The sequence below is a fragment of the Eutrigla gurnardus genome (genome assembly GCF_963514095.1).
Source record: "Eutrigla gurnardus genome assembly, chromosome: 10".
Taxonomy (NCBI): Eukaryota; Metazoa; Chordata; class Actinopteri; order Perciformes; family Triglidae; genus Eutrigla; species Eutrigla gurnardus.
Window position 1 is genome coordinate 8,590,090 of NC_139924.1, and position 19,078 is coordinate 8,609,167.

General features: G+C 41.8%; 2 protein-coding genes across 2 annotated transcripts; one reads left to right on the plus strand and one right to left on the minus strand.

The window, feature by feature from the left end:
• On the minus strand, nucleotides 1-1,358 carry sln (sarcolipin). The gene has a single exon (XM_084019173.1). It carries the CDS (start codon nucleotides 624-626, stop codon nucleotides 531-533), a length of 96 nt encoding a protein of 31 aa, XP_083875299.1. The 5' UTR covers nucleotides 627-1,358; the 3' UTR covers nucleotides 1-530.
• A 5,330-nt stretch (nucleotides 1,359-6,688) lies between these two features.
• alkbh8 (alkB homolog 8, tRNA methyltransferase) lies at nucleotides 6,689-19,030 on the plus strand (the record flags this gene model as incomplete). The annotated part of the gene is made up of 12 exons (XM_084019159.1): nucleotides 6,689-6,826; nucleotides 7,347-7,480; nucleotides 7,594-7,694; nucleotides 7,899-8,030; nucleotides 8,142-8,237; nucleotides 8,432-8,536; nucleotides 9,254-9,324; nucleotides 13,451-13,557; nucleotides 13,829-13,989; nucleotides 14,189-14,463; nucleotides 16,136-16,285; nucleotides 16,460-19,030. The coding sequence occupies 12 exons, from the start codon at nucleotides 6,689-6,691 to the stop codon at nucleotides 17,228-17,230; spliced, it is 2,241 nt and encodes a 746-aa protein (XP_083875285.1). The 3' UTR covers nucleotides 17,231-19,030.
• Between the last annotated feature and the right edge of the window lie 48 nt (nucleotides 19,031-19,078).

Sequence of the window (19,078 nt, forward strand, 5' to 3'; positions counted from 1 at the left end):
CAACTGGAACACTGTTTAATGGCAAGAACTGAACATAAACATAATGCTTAATTTTCTGTGTTGATGTCTTCTTATTTGAGTACAGGATCTGTATTTGATACATTCATCACTTAGTAAAAACAGAACAATAGACACAACAGTAACAAAGGTCACACAAATAACACCTGTATATACTACTGTTTATAATGACATTAGAGTGTTTTATAGCTGGCACTTTTCCCAGTTTATTTCTTTTTATTCACCCTCCCATCCTCGAGATTCAAGGCCATGTTCAAAAAACATCTCACAATACAAATACTGATCTGAGCCTAGTTTGTCTATAACACTATGCCCTGTATGTAGCAAGCACATGGTTACAGACCTCATAGCTCTGGACCACACAAAACTAAAAGAATGAAAAGATGTAAACACTGTTTCTGAAGATGAATCAACCCGCAACAAGTCCTACATTAATCATGCTGGCTTCCCTCCACACACATCCCTCCGTCTCCTTCTCCTCTTGTCCATCTTCTCTCTTGTTGCTCCGTGGCTCAGTCCTGGTAGGTTTTCACCAGCAGCCACATCAGCAGCACTGTGAATAAGACTATCATGAAGTTGAGGAACAGCTCCCGCACCGAGCGGTCCATGGCGGTATCGCACCCGAGGAGGGGAGGAAAGAAGGGGACAAGGACGGAGGACGCAGATGTGTTGGATGTCCTTAAAGAGCTGTGGCTGGCCCTGGACCTGACGGGTTAAGAGATCTATGAGAAATGAAAGACATACTACAGGTATATATTTGAGTGTGTCTGTCTGCTGTGGCACATGGTTGTTACATCACAGTTATCGTCACTCAACAGGGAAAGGGGCCACAACAACCCCTCATAGACACATATGGGACATGACTCACACCCACAAAGCATACTAAAAAAATAGATACAATGAGCAATGTATCTATTTTTCCCTTTGCACTCATTGCATTTCCATTTCTTAAAAGTCATTCACACATTTGTTTTTAAAGGTTTTGATTAGATCTGTAGCCTACATTATTCTCTCAACAATGCCAACATTATTCAGAATAATAACACACAAACTCAGCTGTTACCTTTCCTCTTTTGGCTGTGATCTCACTATGAACAGGAAGTGGAGAAATCAGATGTTCTCATGTGTCCCACTAGTACTTGACCTACGACGGCTTGTCTTCTGGCTGGAAACTTCTCTATTGCGGCCCTTCTTCTCGTAGCATCTACTAGCAGCTGATCTTCTTGTCGCTGTCGGGGCCCCCTGCAGGTCGGCAGGCGAAGGGCCCGCTCTTAAAGTAGCCACCCTCAGCGGACCGCCCCTTGTTTCGCATGCAGACCGATGTACGCACCGACTGAACAACCAATGGAGTGTGTTGTTATCCACACTCTCATCCACTGGTGTGTTTCCCCATCTACGACCATACAGAGTATCTCTCTCTCTCACACACAACAGAGGAGGGACTCAGGGTTATTTTTAAAACTTTATTCCAGTTGTTGTTCCAAACACAATACTCACGGCTTCTGTAACAGTATCACTCCCTTGCTATCTGGGTACAAGCTATGCACATGGGGGAAAGAAGAATGACAGAGCGGCCACTCCAAAATGTAACACTTGAGGCACGTAGGTTTTAATCCAGCTGATACCACGACTCATCGTGCTCTCATCCCTGTCACAGAGGCACTTTGGAAAAAAGGGAAGTTCATTATTCATAGTTATCAATGTATCGTGATATATACAGTCCCTTTCTGCCATTGCATTTGAGTTACTTTCGATATTCTTTGTGGCTGCTGGATGACATCTGCCATCCAGGAAAGACAATAAAAGCATGTGTACGTCGTCTGGCAGTGTTGCATGTAGTGGCTGGCAGCCTTCCTAAGTCTGTTTCTCTCAATCGATGGATTGACAGGCACAGGCAACTGGGTTGAATCAGATTCTGCTCCCGTCAGTGAAGTGCAGACAGGCTGATGGGCAGTGAGGCGTAAGGGCCACTGGAAAAAGTAGGTTATGTTTTTTTTTTTTTTTTTTTATAGGTTTATATTCTAAAACGTTCCCTGACAAAATTCTATAGAACTTGCAGCAATGAATCTCAATCTGCTTCGAAATCTGATAAATTGTTTGTTGAAATATGCCTGTCAGAGAGTTAAGAGATTGATACCACTTTCATGTATGTATGTTAAATATGGACTTATAGCCTGCAGCTGGTTAGCTGAGCTTGGCATAAAGGTTGTAAAAAAAAAAGGAAAACAGCTAGCCTGCCTTTGTCCAAAGTGTAAAAATAGCATGCTGTGGTTTCACGGGGACTGGACTGGATTGGTTACCCTTCTGGAGACGTGTCTCCACCATGACTTTGCCAGACAACCCAAGTCAGTCTCTTTGGGGGTGGACAGAAATACGGGACTACATGACACTAGAAAAAGAAGCAGGCTGTTTCGGCACAATAAATACTTGGTTAGGTTTAAAGGAAAAGGTTTGGGTTAAATTAAGTATATATTCATATTTTATGACGCAGTCATGAGAGAGTGGTGTCCATCCTCTCATCTACCTCTCCATCGGAAAGCAAAGTGTATTTGCCCAAACTTTATTTACTCTCTACTCTCTTGTGGTTGTGTACAGTTGTCACGCTTGGGCTGGACCCAAATGCAGACATTACACTTTTACATTCTTCCTTCTCTGTTCGGTCGGTGCTAAGAAAGGGATTTTGACAGTATACCAAAGCAAATCTCTCAATTCATCTCACACTTGACAGCTGCTTAAAACCGTGTTATCCCTGATCTAATGTTAAACCCCCTGACACACCTCCCCCCCGGCGCAAACAGAGGGGTCACAGCAGGACAAAGTGTGCTTGAGCTCGGCACCCTTGAACCTTTCCATCACCGGATTCCAAGGTCGTCCCTAGCAGATTTAACAGATCAAAATGCCTGCCGCTTTGCACCCTGCCAACATGGGACTAATAGCTATTTGACCCAGGGATTCCCATTGTCACAGATATCTCGCACCGTGATTGAATAAAGCAGGGCGAGGTGTGCAGGCATCTCTGCGCGGCGCTGGACCACGGCCCACTCCAACAGCTGTATGTGTGAGTTGAAGACAGTAAGGCGCTGGCAGGGTTACCCGCTAAATCAGTAGGGAGACAGACGGGTGTCAACAAGGCCTCAGAGACACCATGCCGAACATTCTGGGTGAGAGTGTGTACGTGCACGTTTGTGCATGCAATGTGACTACTGTTTTTATCATCCAGTGTAGTTTGGTGACAATTTCATGCTTACGAGCTGTGAATGTTGATAATAATATCAATATTTTCTCTCTACAGCAATCAAAATAGGCTACGCCCAGAGACAATTTGCATTTTAGCACTACTGAAGATCAACTAAGTGTGATGCAAAAACAAAACCCTGTGCTATTCAGGAAAGCATTTCCCTTATTCAATAGACACATAATGCCATGTGCTTTAGCCTGCACACTGACTTAGCAATAGAAGGCATTGAAAAAATATTTAGCTCACAGCTTTGCTCTGCGTCTTTTCCACTACAGTAGATTAGATTGGACAGAGACAGGAATTCATATCAGTGGACTGTCAACCTGACAAAGAGATAACACGCACACCAAACACTCAGGGATACCCCTTTTAATATTTTTGGCCAGTTGTAATATAACGTTTGAACATCAGGCCAAAGACCTCAAAGAGTAACTTCTTTCAGTCCTATATCCCTTTTAGCTGCCAATTATTTCATGAATAAACTACTCTATTACATTCTTCAGTGCTTCCATATGACAGAGAGACAAATAAATAGGCTATGAAACCTAAGACAGAAATCTGAATCAAATGGAAGCAGAACTGATTACTGTGTGTTCTGAATAAAAATGTGTTGCCAATTGCTAACAAATAGCTACAAAAAATGTACTGGCCTTGATAAATTCCACAACAAATGTACCTGACTGGTGTATTTGGGTATCATATAACACTTACAATGGAATTATTATAAAAAATTTTTACTTTTGTTTACTAGACTGTTTTGAAAAACAACACAGAACAGAGTGTTGTTATGATGTCGGAGAGAGCAGAGCAGCCATGGTCTCCTGTCTGACCAGCTGTTGTTTTGTAGACTAAACTGAGCATGCTGATAAACGGAGGCTTCCCACCGGCCAGCAGCTCAGCCTGGCACTGTAATTACAGAGACGGCTGGGGACAGGTGAGGGCTTCATTACACAACATACCGCATTTAATGGCACACACTGATGCCCGGATGTTTCATCCTCACCCACACACACAAAGACGTCTACGTGCAAGTTTGAACATAATCACACACCAAAAGGGGCTGTAAAGTAATTAATCCGACTGTAGAAGAATTCATACACAGGTTCTGAGCTAATTGGCTCCTTTGAGGGAGGAAGCAGACAGATAGCAGCAAGCGCGTCAGAAAAAAAAATCAATAGACAGATTACATCAATATAGTCTATCAACATGTCAGAATGTGACTGTCTGCTTGTATCTAATCAACATCTGCCCTGATGTTTAGGGTATTGCATTTTGTTGAAAAACTTGAATAAGATGTAAGCTAAGTCCATTGTGATAGTACTCTTTCAGTTTCACGTAATACAAGATCATCCTCAGTTGCCAGAATTTGAGTGCAGTCTGATGATGGATAGCTCCCCAGGATAGTCAGCCCATATAGCCTACTTACATTTGTATCCATAGTATCAAGTTAGCAGGGCCTATAGAATGATCCCCAGAGCATTTTTGTCTGTCTTTTGTTGGGAGATTAGAAAGGCATGCAGCATGGATTTGCTATCAGGTTTAAAGGCCCTGCATAACGGAGCCACAGGGCAAAACACTTGATGTCAGTATACGGCTTGGATACAAAGTGAAAAATAGGTAGCTTAGAAGAGAAAAGAGAAGGGCCACAAACACAAAACAGCATCTTGTGATTAGCTTGCTACTTTATATATATATATATATATATATATATATATATATATATATATATATATATATATATATCGGTAGGTCCTGAAAAGCCAGCTGAATGGTAAGAACAATGTCCGAGCCATCAACATGAACGCACAACCAGTCATCAGATACCCCGCTGGTATCATAAGCTGGCCAAAGGAGGCGATAGAAGCCACAGATATCAGGACTAGGAAGCTCCTCACCATGCACGGAGGGTTCCACCCCAAGTCCAGCACCCTGAGGCTATACACTAAGCGGAAAGAGGGAGGCCGAGGGCTAGTAGGCCACAGTCCAGGATGAAACATCGAAAATTCGAAAAAATGGCCCCAAAGGATGAACTGCTAAGTGAATGTCTCAGGCAGCAGACCCCTGATGAGAGTGCGGAGGAGGAGGAGCAGAGAATCTGGAGGGACAAGCCCCTACATGGCATGTACCACCGTCAGATAGAGGAAGTGGCTGATATCAAGAAATCCTACCAGTAGATGGAAAATGCAGGACTGACAGACAGCACAGAGGCACTAATCATGGCAGCACAAGAACAGGCCATAAGCACAAGAGCCATAGAGGCCAGGATCGACCAGAGCAGATCAGACCCAAGATGCAGACTGTGCAAAGAAGCCCCTGAGACAGTCCAGCACATAGTAGCAGGGTGTAAGATGCTAGCTGGATCAGCGTACATGGAGAGGCACAACCAAGTGGCTGGGATAGTACACAGGAACATCTGCAACCAGTATGGAATAGAAGTACCCAAATCCCAATGGGCCATACCACAGAAGGTGACTGAGAACAACAGGGCCAAGGTTCTGTGGGACTTCAGCTTCCAGACTGACAAACAGCTCCTGGCTAACCAACCGGACATAGTGGTGGTGGACAAAGAGCAGAAGACAGTGGTGGTGATAGATGTGGCGATCACAGCTGACGCCAACATCAGGAAGAAGGAACATGAGAAAATTGAGAAGTACCCAGGGTTGAAAGAGCAGCTGGAACAGATGTGGAAGGTCAAGGCTAGCGTGGTCCCCGTGGTAGTGGGGGCACTCGGGGCAGTAGGCCTAACCCCCAAACTGGGAGAGTGGCTCCAACAGATCCCAGGAACAACATCTGAAGCCTCAGTCCAGAAGAGTGCAGTCCTAGGAACAGCCAAGATACTGCGCAGAACCCTCAAACTCCCAGGCCTCTGGTAGAGGACCCGAGCTTGAGGATGACACAGATACCACCCCACCAGGGGTGAGAAGGAGATTTTTTATATATATACTGTGTATACATATATATGTATACACAGTATACATATATGCCACAACAGAACAATATGTTCCTGCTGAATTATAGCCTATACGAGGAAATAAATAGCAGTATGAGACAAAACAACAACAAAAGAATACACAACCAGAGGGAGTGAAACTGAAGCTGAGCAGACCTTTATAAGGCTGACAAACAGAGGTAGTTTTATGTGTGTTGCACCCGGACAAAATAAAATGACGTATCGTGGATGCTGCTGTGTGTCAAGAGGAGTAAAGAGGATGAAATGCTTTACATTGCACAGATTGGTGGGACACAGCCGTCGTTGTGTCATGAGATCCTCTTGTGCTTTTTCCGCTTTTACATGTACATATTTGATCTGAAAGGGGTGTTCAAAGGATCCACGGATGCCTTTAAACCATCTTTCTCCCAGGGGTGGAATCGTCGGGAACGTCGTGTGGCGTTTGACGCGTGTTGCACCCGGACAAAATAAAATGACGTACCATGGACGCTGGTGTGGAAAACAACGTGAAAGCCGTCAGGCGGAGTAAGGAGGACAAAAAAGTTCTTCGTAAACAGCTAAAAGCCAGTCACACGTTGCTCAAACATGAAGGCATCAGTACAGCACCGCACTCTACCAAGGTAACAGGAAATAAACGTTTATAAACAGGAAGTGGCAGCTGTCAGGCAGCGAAGCGGGCGTTAGCTACCATGTAGCTGCTGGCTGCTAGACTGATTTTAGGCTATAAATACAATTCAATGTTGATGTCCAGCTCATGTCAGTTAAATACTTTGTAGGAGTATCTTGGACCGTATGGAGTTATTATAAGGAAATAGTATAACAACGTTTCAACAGTGAATAATAAAGTTAACATGAACTGACATCTCTTCAGGCTCAATCAGAGTATAAAGCCACTAAACGTAGAACAAGACATGAAAGCAGACAAAGTAAGAAACTATAAAACATTGTTTATGTGGACTACGGTGTGTGTTGAGCGTTGGATGACTGCGAGGTGTTCTGCAGACCGACAGCCTAGTGGAAGAGAGTTCAATACAGTGATATCTCAGACAGTGGTCAGCTTGTTTTGGATGTGATTGTTTCCAGTAGTTTTTGTGGTTAAACCGGCCTGTACCAACCAGTCTACCTCTGTCTCTTCTGCAGAGTTTGGTGGTTGCCAATGGTGGCCTGGGGAACGGTGTCAGTCGAGAGCAGCTGTCTGCAGCGCTGAAAGAGATGGGAGAGCTGGAGACACTGATCATGCACCCTGACAAGCCCTACGCTTTTGTGACATTCAGGTACCGGTGCTGCATGCACTATACTATATCACACCAGGAAGTTATTCTAAACCGTTTAAAACCTCTATGGAAGATTTTGTTTGAAAACTCACAACGCTGTTATTTGTTTTCAGATCTGAAGAGAGTGCTCGGAAAGCCCACACCCACCTCAATGGGGAGAAACTTCAATGTGGAGAGAACAGCGTCACACTCTACCTCAGCTATGTCGACTCAGGTACTCGCCTTAAACATTTACACCCACATATTCAAACAAAAATGACTGTAGGTTGTGCTATAGTCGTTTGAAGCATAAGCTGGATAACCAAGGACAACCATTTGATTTGTGTGTGTGCTTTATGCTCTGGAAGTCCAGTCAGATGAGAAACCAACTTTTATAGTAGTGTGATCTTTATAATTTGTTCTGTTAATGTGTATACAGTAACCTGTAAAGAGGAGGCATCCGTTCCTTTGCCCGAGGGATTAGTCCTGGTCGAGGAATTTGTTTCTTTGGAGGAAGAGGCTCTGCTGCTCGCTGCCATAGATTGGTTGTCTACTAATGATGATGTCACTGGTGAGATGCTATGTAGAACTTCTTGTTTCCTGAATAAGATGTCATTATTCTGTACATTTAAGATAAGAGATGCAAGAAATATAACATGATTTGCAAACTAATATCTTTTAGCTCAAAAAGCTCTGAAGCATAGAAGAGTCAAACATTATGGCTTTGAGTTTCGCTATGACAACAACAACGTGGATAAGGACAAGCCATTAGCTGCAGGTGAGCTTGCCTTTTAAAATAAATATATATATATATATGTGCTCTTTTGGGAGATATACCTAGTTTATTATAAATTATAAGAAACTAATATATCTCCATATTTCTATTTTCACCTATAGCTCATGTATTAGACAGTGTGCCACCAGATAGTACACTTTGACTGCTTCTGCTTGTGTGTGTGTGTGTTTATTCAGGTATTCCTCAGGAGTGTCTGCCTGTTCTGGAGCGGTGTGTGAAGAACAAACACATCAACGTAATGCCAGACCAGCTGACTGTTAACCAGTATAAGTCTGGACAGGGTGAGTTATTCAAGTTGTGTCTCCAGTGACTGAACTATAACCACAAACTCAGATACGTTTCAAAGCTTCATCATCAAGACAATGCAAACAAACATGACCACGTGTGGAGGAAATACCAGCTAGTCAAAACAGAAAATATATACAACGTTATTAAAACACCCATGAATAAATCACAAAGATTTCAATGTTTTTCACCTCGAAGACGTTCAAGAATCAATATTTGGTGGAACAATGGATTCTCAGCATAAACCATATTATCTGGTGAGCTGCAAGGATTGAAAACAGACATAGAGTGGTGAGGGGTCCTTGCAGATATCTGTGGGAACCACAGAAAGATAGAAATACAGAAGGTTTTAATTTACATCGGTTAGTTTATTTATTTCAGATGCTGTAGCTGCAATGTATGAAAGTCAGAACCTGTGGATAATAAAGCCACTCCGTTGAATGTTCTACCAAAATGTAGGCATGCATTTCGTTTTTATGGAATTGTACCACAAGGTGGCAGCAGAACCCTTCCAAAATACATCAATGAGGGATGATGAAAGTTTGAAAGAAAACACATAATAATATCAAATCTATTATTACATTGAATGAGGGGTTTGATGGTGTCCAACATAAACCCAACTAACACGTTGAAACTAAACACTTAAAGAACCGGGATGCATTTTGACTGGTCTGACTGTTTAATTCTACATGTGCATTTTACAATATTTTCAGGCATCCCTCCTCACGTTGACACTCACTCTGCCTTTGAGGACACCATTCTGTCACTGAGCCTAGGGACAAAGGTAAGAAGTCAGTCCATCATTGTGTGACAGAAACATTTTTCACAACCTCCAGTTAACTGTGTTTCTATCTTGATTGAAACTAGTCTTTGTCGACATGCCAGTGTATCTGAGAGAGGCCACTGAGTAATTTATCTCCCTGAAATGCAGTGACATCAGGTTACGCTAATCCTTGGTCCGGATTCATGCTTTGCTATCCTGGTGTTTGTAATTATCCAACACTTTCTAAGGTCTGATACACATGTCCCTCCCTCACATTTCTCGAGGATGTCCAAAAAACTCATTTGGTGTACATCATGATTAATGGCGAATTTAAATGTTCATGGCAGCAATTGAGATACTCATAAAATTGCAATAAACTTTCAACAGGACCATAATGGATCATGGAAATGTCATCTGTAGTTTATTGTGGTCCTTGTAGGTTTTTAGAGGAAAGACATTCTTTTCAAAACAGGCTACTTATAGGGAACTAACATTATGAGACATTTTTCTACTCTTAGCAGTCCTGAAACACTGCGTACTTGGTATATCCACAGGGGATCATTCATCCAAAAATTGGGTGAGAGCAATTTAGACCACCCCGATGGTTGAAATTGGTAAATAAATTCAATATGTCTACTGTGACCAGGGATACATCCCAAGTGCCTTATTTGATATTTCCATCGGTCCCCAATCCTCGCTAGAACCAGAAGTCGTTCTGGTCCGCCATCTTGTAGGCCGACTCAAAACCCTGATTTCTGCTCTGAGGGTCGAGGGTCGAGTAGAGATCGCATGACTTAGAAAACACAAGCTGTTTTAACAGAAGTCTTGTAAGGGACGACATGCCATCGGTTATTATTGGACTGATCTGATGCATCCCTGGAGTTTTGGACTGAACAAAGCATTTTGACCTGAAGAAGACCCAAGCAGGATCGAAACATTGCCAATTAATTAACTGTGGCTTTGTCTCTAGTGATGCTGTACTGATAGCCTAGCAAGTACGTGATATGTGTATAATAAATCTTTCTTATTGATTATGTAGCCAGCCATACAATTCCTCAGCCAGCTTGTCTCGCCAATATCAACTAGTGGGGCTCAAGGTGCATTCATCAATAATTCAAATGAAAGTTATGGATATGAAGATAAAAAGTGAAAGTGTTGGTCGTAAAAAACTAAAAAAGTTTTCACATTTTAGCACAAGATGGTAATGAAAAGTTAAAAAGCGGGTTGTTAATGGAATCATGGTGCTTTCAGATATTTGTCTTTCTGCTGGGGTTTGATCACTCACCTTGCTTGCTACATCTCATTATTTTCTTTCTCACTCTCTCTGACATTTATATACGGTCACAATCATGCTCACTGTGGCCTTTAATTGTTACAATATGCAGCTCATGACTCTTGGAGAGGTGTCATTTGTGAGCAATTCATAAACAGGGCAGATGCAGATTTTCATTTTAGACTGTGGCTTTGTCCTTGACTATTCAAGGTGGGACTAGATTGTGTCCCCTACTGTTGGGATGCCAGTTTAGTCTCTGCAGGGTGACTGCAGTAGATAAACACCAATCAATTGTCACACACACACAGTTCCGTATGATTAACCCAGTGTACTGGAGATTTGGAGTCATTCTTATTTACTGTGGTTTTGTTAGTATTTTCTTAATCCCTGGGCCGACAAGTTAATCCAACTGTGATCCGATCATTCAGTGTGTGTGTGTGTGTGTGTGTGTGTGTGTGTGTGTGTGTGTGTGTGTGTGTGTGTGTGAATGATGAACAGTCTTGTAGTAAAGCGTAGCTGGCAGCATCGACATCGATTTAGTCACATTCCACCGGTTTCATTGATTGGCCAATAGTCCTCAGATGGGAACAGGACAGTCCTGTCTATTCAGTTGTGGTTTCAGGCAAAGACCAGATAATTTGCCGGTGTTGCATGTACATCGTTCTCTCACAATCATACACAAACGGTTGGCTGTTTTTTCTCTCTCTCTCACTCTCCCTCTCTCTCTCACACACACACTCTCACACACACACACACACACACACACACACACACACACACACACACACACACACACACACACACACACACACACGCACGCACACACATTCGCACACACACGTCTCTCCTTCACAAAATCCAATTTTCCTGCTGTCAGAAATTGGAGCAATGCAGTTTGAAATTGTGTAGATGTAATTTCCCAGCAGAGCTCATGCTGTTATGTGCTGTAAGGAAACATCAGGATCAAACACCAACGCTGGGTGGAGATACTTCTGCTGTGTGTGTGTGTGTGTGTGTGTGTGTGTGTGTGTGTGTGTGTGTGTGTGTGTGTGTGTGTGTGTGTGTGTGTGTGTGTGTGTGTGTGTGTGTGTGTGTGTGTGTGTGTCTGTGTCTGTGTGTGTCTGTCTCTCCTCTGGGTGACTTGCTTAAAACTGTTAAGTTAAAGGAACAAAGGTTTCATATTTGGAATTGTTTCTTTTCCATATTTGATTAATTAATGTTACAGCTCTGTGGTAGCTTTATAATAGTTGATGTTTATGAGAAAACAAACTAACAGGTAGTTGAACCAGCATTTGTTCAACAACTAATTCAGCGTTATAATATGGGGTCAGTTCAGTCTCATTAATAATGAATGCCCAGAGAAGGATTCACAAATGTATTTTGTGATTTATATATAAATGACTCTCTTCTCACAAATACATTTCGGTTTAAATAAATGTAATATAAATCCATAAATATATTAATTAAAAAAATTCAACATTTTCATCTAAAATGTATTTGTATGTTGTTACATTTATACAAACTGTTAATTGAATTTAAAAGACGCTTTTCATTTGTAAACTTGTTTGCATTTGTTCGTGAAGTGGTCTGTATTTATTTGTGGATTTTTGAGACTCTCCTGACGTGGCTGGATTCACAAATGCATTTTTTCAACAAGGAACTCTCTGTAGCCAATCAGATGCCTCCCTTGTTTTCAGCCAATCACATGACTGCATTCCCACGAGGGGTATCTCAACATGGCCAGAGCACAGCTTTTTCTCTGCGCATTTTGGGCATTTGCGTTAGCTAACTAGTTAGCCATAATGCTTTTAGACAACGAATCATAAGCTAACTTAGCTAGCATAATATGATCCTACTAACATCAGAAAACATAACCGTATCGGTCATTTGCTTGCTAAAGCTTACCTGTTGTAGCAAACCATAATAACTAATAGGTAAATTGCTTACTACATTGGTTTCAAAGTGCTGACTATAAGAGCTAGCTAACGTTAGCTAGCTAATGGATTTAGCTAGCTACAAACAAGCTAACGTTGGCTAGAGAGAGAATAAAATCACTTTTTAAAATACTTTTTGTTCTTATTTCTTTTACCGAAAAGCAACGCAAAATTGGATACAGAGAGTTCCTTGTTGAAAATGTGTGAATCCAGCCACGTCAGGAGAGTCTCAAAAATCCACAAACAAATGCAAACAAGTTCACAAATGAAAAGCGTCTTGTAAATTCAAGTTGAACAGTTTGTATATAAATGTAACAACATACAAATACATTTTGCAAATCTTTTTTCAATTCATATATTTATGGATTTATATGACATTTATTTAAAACGAAATGTATTTGTGAGAAGAGAGTCATTTATATATAAATAACAAAATACATTTGAGAATCCTTCTCTGTGCATTCATTATTAATGAGACTGAACTGACCCCATATTATACCGCATGAACAATATCAATTTGATACACACTGGATACTGGATTATTGACAAATCAGAGTATGTAAATGCGATACCATTTGTCACAAAGCAAACAGTTTTACAAACATGGCCTGAATGGACACAAGAGAATAAACAAGAAAAATAATTAAACTAGTAACTAAATCCGGCAATATCCTATTGGAGGGTGTAGGTAAATAAGACAGAGAATTCAATCAATGTTGATTGATTAATTGGTACTTAAAGTATTGAGGTTTGATACTGATTGACAGCAGCCATAAGGCTGTTGCAGCTCCAGAATAATAAGGAGGGATGCATCGATACTGACCTTATGAGGTCTACAGTTTGTCTCTGCCGTGTCTTTTAGAGAAATGGGTAGTTGTGTGTGTGTTTGATTTCTTCAGCGTTCATATGAGTGGTCTTAATGTTATTATTTTAAATGCAGACGGTGATGGAGTTCCGTCATCCCGATGGTCATCTGGTTTCTGTGGTGTTGCCGGAACGGAGCCTCCTGGTGATGAAGGGAGAGAGCAGATACCTCTGGACACATGGGTGAGTCGGACTGTGTCAGCTGGATTAGTCTCCCCACAAAGGTTGCCACTGGCTGTGCTTTAGGTCGATTCCCAGAGGAGTGACAGGTCTTTTTTCCCTCCATTCCATTGTAGTCAAGAACATTTTAATTCTTGCACACATGAAACCAATGGACCGATAACAGCTGGTCGCATCCACATTTTCTTGTCTTCACATAAAGTCCATAAATGTACCAGATGAGCTGCTATCAGTTTGTTTATGATAGTCAACCACTGCTCTTATCTTCTCTCAGGATAACTCCTCGGAAGTTTGACACGGTGCCAACCCATGACCCACAATTCCCTGCTCATACGACGCCTGACCTCAGGAGTCCCAGCAATCTCACTTTGAGCAAGAGGGGCACCCGCACTTCTTTCACTTTCCGCAAGATCAGATATCAACCCTGCGACTGTGGTGAGAAAGCATGGTGTGTTTGGTGATAGGAGACTGGTTTTCACCATCATTCCAGATGTTAGACAACCAGTGTTAAGAGGCACATTTTTAAGGCTGTAAAACCTCTTCAGGCTAAATTCTGCTCTGAGAATGACCACCTCTAATGTGTATTAATGGGTTACAGTGTGATGGAACTCTTCCTTCTCCTCCCCCTCTCCAGCCTTCCCTTCTGCCTGTGACAGTCAGGGAGCTCCCTCAGCAACCTCTCCGCCGTATCCTCCCGCACTACCCAGTTGCCATGCCGACGCAGCCCTTCTGGAGGAGGAGTACGTACACCGGGTATACGACGCCATCGCCTCCCACTTCAGCAGCACTCGCCACACCCCTTGGCCTCGCGTTTGCCACTTCCTGTCATCACTCCCGCCTGGCAGCGTGCTGGCTGATGTGGGCTGTGGAAATGGGAAATACCTGGGTGTCAACCCAGAGGTGATTGCGGTGAGTGTCATCCTGTATTACCATAATGTCTATAATTCTATGATACTTCAGAGATCACCGTGGGGAAATTTCCTTTTACGTTTTGTTTTTATGGCTACTGCCTCTTCGATTATCCCCCACTGTAAAGTGCCATGTAACTTCCAAAGTCATTTATGTATAAGATGTACAGAAACATGTCATAGCTGCAGGCATTTCACATACAGTCAGCAAATCGGTTGCAGTGGAGGCGGCAAACGAATGAGGTAGAACTCTGGTGCTTCTTCACACTCGCAGATACAATTAGGGGTTCTGGGCACAAGGCCACATGGCTGGTCCTCGTTGCAAACCCGGCTTGAATGCAAATATTGAAAGATGTTTTGGTAAGGCTATGAAATATATATTTAGTTTCTTTCAGATAGTGAGATCAGAAGTGATATGACTCCCAAGAGGAAACCTTTTAAGATGTCCCTAATATTATTGTATCTTGTTAATTTAATCCATACACAAACGAAAATGAAAAACAATGTAAAGACAACAATGGATAAACTTCTTCCACCTCCAGTGCTGTACTTTTAGACATAAAATAAGGCATATACTCTAAGCCCAGACATGTTGAACCATCCCTTTTAAATAAAGTCTCTATTGCGTAGTTTCAAAGATTTGCATCATTACATTTTCCTCAGGCAGGAAGTTGCTGTTTCTTTATTTACCTCCTTGTCTGACAGGTCACATGTTTACTGCTTTGGTTCTACAGCCAGTCATATGAAAGGAAATCTATTTCTGTCATCAGTTAGTAGCTAGTTTGTTTTTAAGTTGTCTTAAGTGTAAACATCATGTCTCATTGAAAATAAACTAAAGGCACAACAAATAATAACCCCTGGGAAAAGGGATGATATCCTTGGTGCTGAGGTCATGTGATTTCTGCTGGTTGTCTTTGTTTGTATCAACTCAGTTTCCATGGCAATATCCTACATTCTCAGTACCCTGGATATGCACACTGGGATGTTCATATTTGGGATATGGAGGTGCGTGTAAGCAGCTTATCTCGACTCAGAACGCAACCGTGATAAATCTTGACTGAGAACACCGTGATCACGCAGGCCGTCGCACACTCCAACTTTCTGAGTTGAATCTTGCTGGTTTTTTCTCTCTTAAATTACTTTAATTTCCTCTGCTTTTTCTATTTGTCATCTCTAAATTTTCCATCTTACCTTCTCACGTTCTTCCAATGAAAAAGCTTTGTGTTGTATGTCAGTAACAGATTAAGCATGCATGCTGTTTTTCCCACCATCTCTTATCATCTCTGTCGGGTGGAGGTTATTAGAAGATTTATTGAATTGCTCCTTGGGACAGAACGTTTTAAAAATGATAATTACTACCATTCAATACCCTCCCTCCTTTCTTCTCCCCCTTTATTTCCAGCTTACTGCATATGTCTGTTTTTCTTTCACCTTTCTATAAACTTCCCCTCATTCCCTGTATTATATCTATCTCTATGTCTCATCTCATCGACTTAAATGAGTGAAATTAAAAATGAAGAATGCTTCCCTACATTCAACTGAAAATAAGACTTTCACGTGGTCTTGTTCAAATGTCGTACATATTTAGAGCCCTCTATTCTTCTGTACCTGTGTTCCTGTTTGTGAGTGATTATGTATGCTCATTAATCTGTGTGTGTTTTGTCTCTTGTCAGGTTGGCTGTGACCGTAGCAGCGCTCTTGTCCAAATCTGTGCAGAGAGGGGTTTCCAGGCGTTTGTATCTGATGCTCTCAATGTCCCTTTGCGAACAGCCTCCTGTGATGCCTGCATCTCTATAGCTGTCATACACCACTTCTCCACACAGGTACACATATACACATGGTGACCTCATCATTTATTTATTCATAAATATAAACTTGCTTCGACATGATGTAGAAAAGACAACACAAAATAAAAGCTCATTTCTGGGGGTTACATAGGAATATGTGATAGAAATGATCAAATAAGTTGTTTGTGTGTGTGTGCTTGTCTGTTGTAGGAGCGTCGGCTGGCAGCAGTGAGGGAGCTGGTGAGACTTTTGAAGCCTGGAGGTCGAGCACTCATCTACGTTTGGGCTTTTGAACAAGAGTACAACAAGCAGAGGTCCAAGTACCTCAAAGACAAGAACAAGGAGCATCCTGAGAACCACGACCACAGTGAAGACACACCAGAAGGCAGCCAGGAACCTGACGGGGAATCAAGGATCCATACCAGTCAACAATTAGAAGACAACTACAGGCCTGTAGACGACATACAGGATGCGACTGTTAGTGTGCACACCAACCGCACAGCCTTCAACACCCAGGACCTTTTGGTTCCTTGGCATCTGAAAGAGGGGAAAAAACGGGTGGATGAAGAATCAGGAGAGGGTGGGAAGAAAGATAAAAGGAGAGAGAAGTCCAAAAAGACTTCCGGTAACACCTGCTCAACCTATAATTCAAGTTCCGTAGCCGGTTTGGACTGTAAACCTGACCCCGGTCCAGGCTTTGACTCCAGCATGTCTTCTGGATCATGTCTTGACACCAGTGTTGCCACGCACAGCTCACAGGCTGAACCCAATGCAAGTGGCGACCCTAGTCCGACCTCCAGTTCTACTCTAAAGTCAGAGTCCGACAGCAGCCCAGCGCCTGTTTTTCACCGCTATTACCACGTGTTCCAGCAAGGGGAGCTGGAGCAGCTGTGTGGGCAGGAGGCTGGCGTCAAAGTGCAGAGTAGCTACCACGATCAGGGAAACTGGTGTGTTATAGTAGAGAAGGACATGGGGAGGTGAACTGACACAGAGACTTTATAGTAATTTAGCTACAAAGACATATTTGAACAAGAGAAGTTATTCAATGTAAAGACTAAATTAAAGGATCCTTTACTTTGTTTACATAAATAAAATTGAAATAAATGTAATGCTTTTACAAAATGCTTGCCTTATTGCTTTCTACTTGTATTGCTCCTATAAAGCTTTGACAATTACATGTCCTGCAGTCCACTTTTGCTAAAAAAATAAATAAATGCAGCTTACTGAAAAAAGCTAGTTTGCGGAGGATGTTGAATAACACAGGTTGGGAATGTACTCTGGTCTTTTGTAACCCAATGGTACAAACAAGGTTCTTCCAGAGTGCATACACTGTACACTGGATCGCCAATAATAATCGTTATCTCAGTACGTTATTTCTGCCACTGTCTTTGATCTCAGTGTCTGCCCTGAATTCACTGAGCTGTTACTAACCTGACCTTTTCAAGTAAAAGGGCTCATGTGTGGTGTGGCATTTCAGGCTGTGGGGGGTGTTGGTCACATTCAAGAAACAGAATTTCTTATTTTCTCTTTTTAAAAAATGTGTCTGACAGAGGAAGCACCCCACGGTGATAGATTATTCTCCAAGCCATGCCTTCGTACATGTATTAATAAGGTTAATGTGCAGCTGTTCGTTTGTTTTACATCATAGTCAGGGTAAATGCATTTTGTCAGTAGAGTAGACAGACATGTTTGTATGCATTGACTGAAAAGAAAAGGGAATACAGGTTTAATTTTCACATTTTAATGCACTTATAGCAGTTTCTTGAACCATACAATCACTAATTTAAGTACCATTTTATTGAAAATGAACTTGTGCACAACCTATATATGGTGTAAATTTGTTTTGTGTTGCTGTACAGTTGATGCAACAACTGCATCAACTAAGATGTTATCACTCTTTCTTGCACTCACAGGTTTACACTACACTCTATTAACAAGACATTTGTTTTTTTAAAGATTGCTGTAAAGACACAATAAATTGAGGGATAATGGGGTATTGATGGCGGCGGAGTGTAGTGTGCTTATTTGTTGTAGCCCTTCTGTGGCAGGTTGTTAATGGGTCAGCGGCTCCTAGTAAATTACCCCCATGGTTCCTCAGTCTTCCAGGACCTACACAAACACACTGTGGTGTTAAGGTGAGAGATGGTTTATTGATTAAGGTGGTCTGTGTGTGTGATCTGTGTGCGTGTGACATCCTTCGTAGATCCATGTACAATAATGTGTGTGTTTGTATGCATGTATTGTTGTTGAGGTTGTTGCCTGACGTTTGGAGTGATGATTAAAAAGTAAAGGTGTCTCTCCCCCAGGTATAGAACATTGATTTAACGGGCTACAATCCATTAAAATATTCAGCTCACAGGAGTCAAAATATGATTATACTGTGTAATAATAATATGTACTTCTTTCTTCCCGGGTGCATTAGTGATATCCAGGGAGGGATGTAATGGAATCAAATAAATGTTGGTTCTATATACAAATAAAGGTATGTAGGTGCCACAGTGTATTTTTTTTTAGGTTGCTATAAAATCATATCAATACCAGTGGTTATGGAATAAGATTACTACTGCTACTGTGTGTACTGTGTCTTTGCATATACATCATTTGTGTTCTATACTGGTTCTACAGATTGCAATACCCCCTGAGGCAAATTGGTTTTGCCCTTGACACAGATAAGTGTAATGTTTGCATATAGGCCATATCACCATGTCCTACACATTTACCTGGTACATTTACAAGCTAGCACATCCTGTGCTATAACTGGGTTTACTGTCCTGTTTCCAGCAGGTTTACATGCAATAAAATACCAATGTAATGGGAAAATGATAATTA

What these genes read in the sequence shown, in the direction of transcription:
- sln (XM_084019173.1), bottom strand. Translation starts at nt 626, where the DNA reads ATGGACCGCTCGGTGCGGGAGCTGTTCCTCAACTTCATGATAGTCTTA.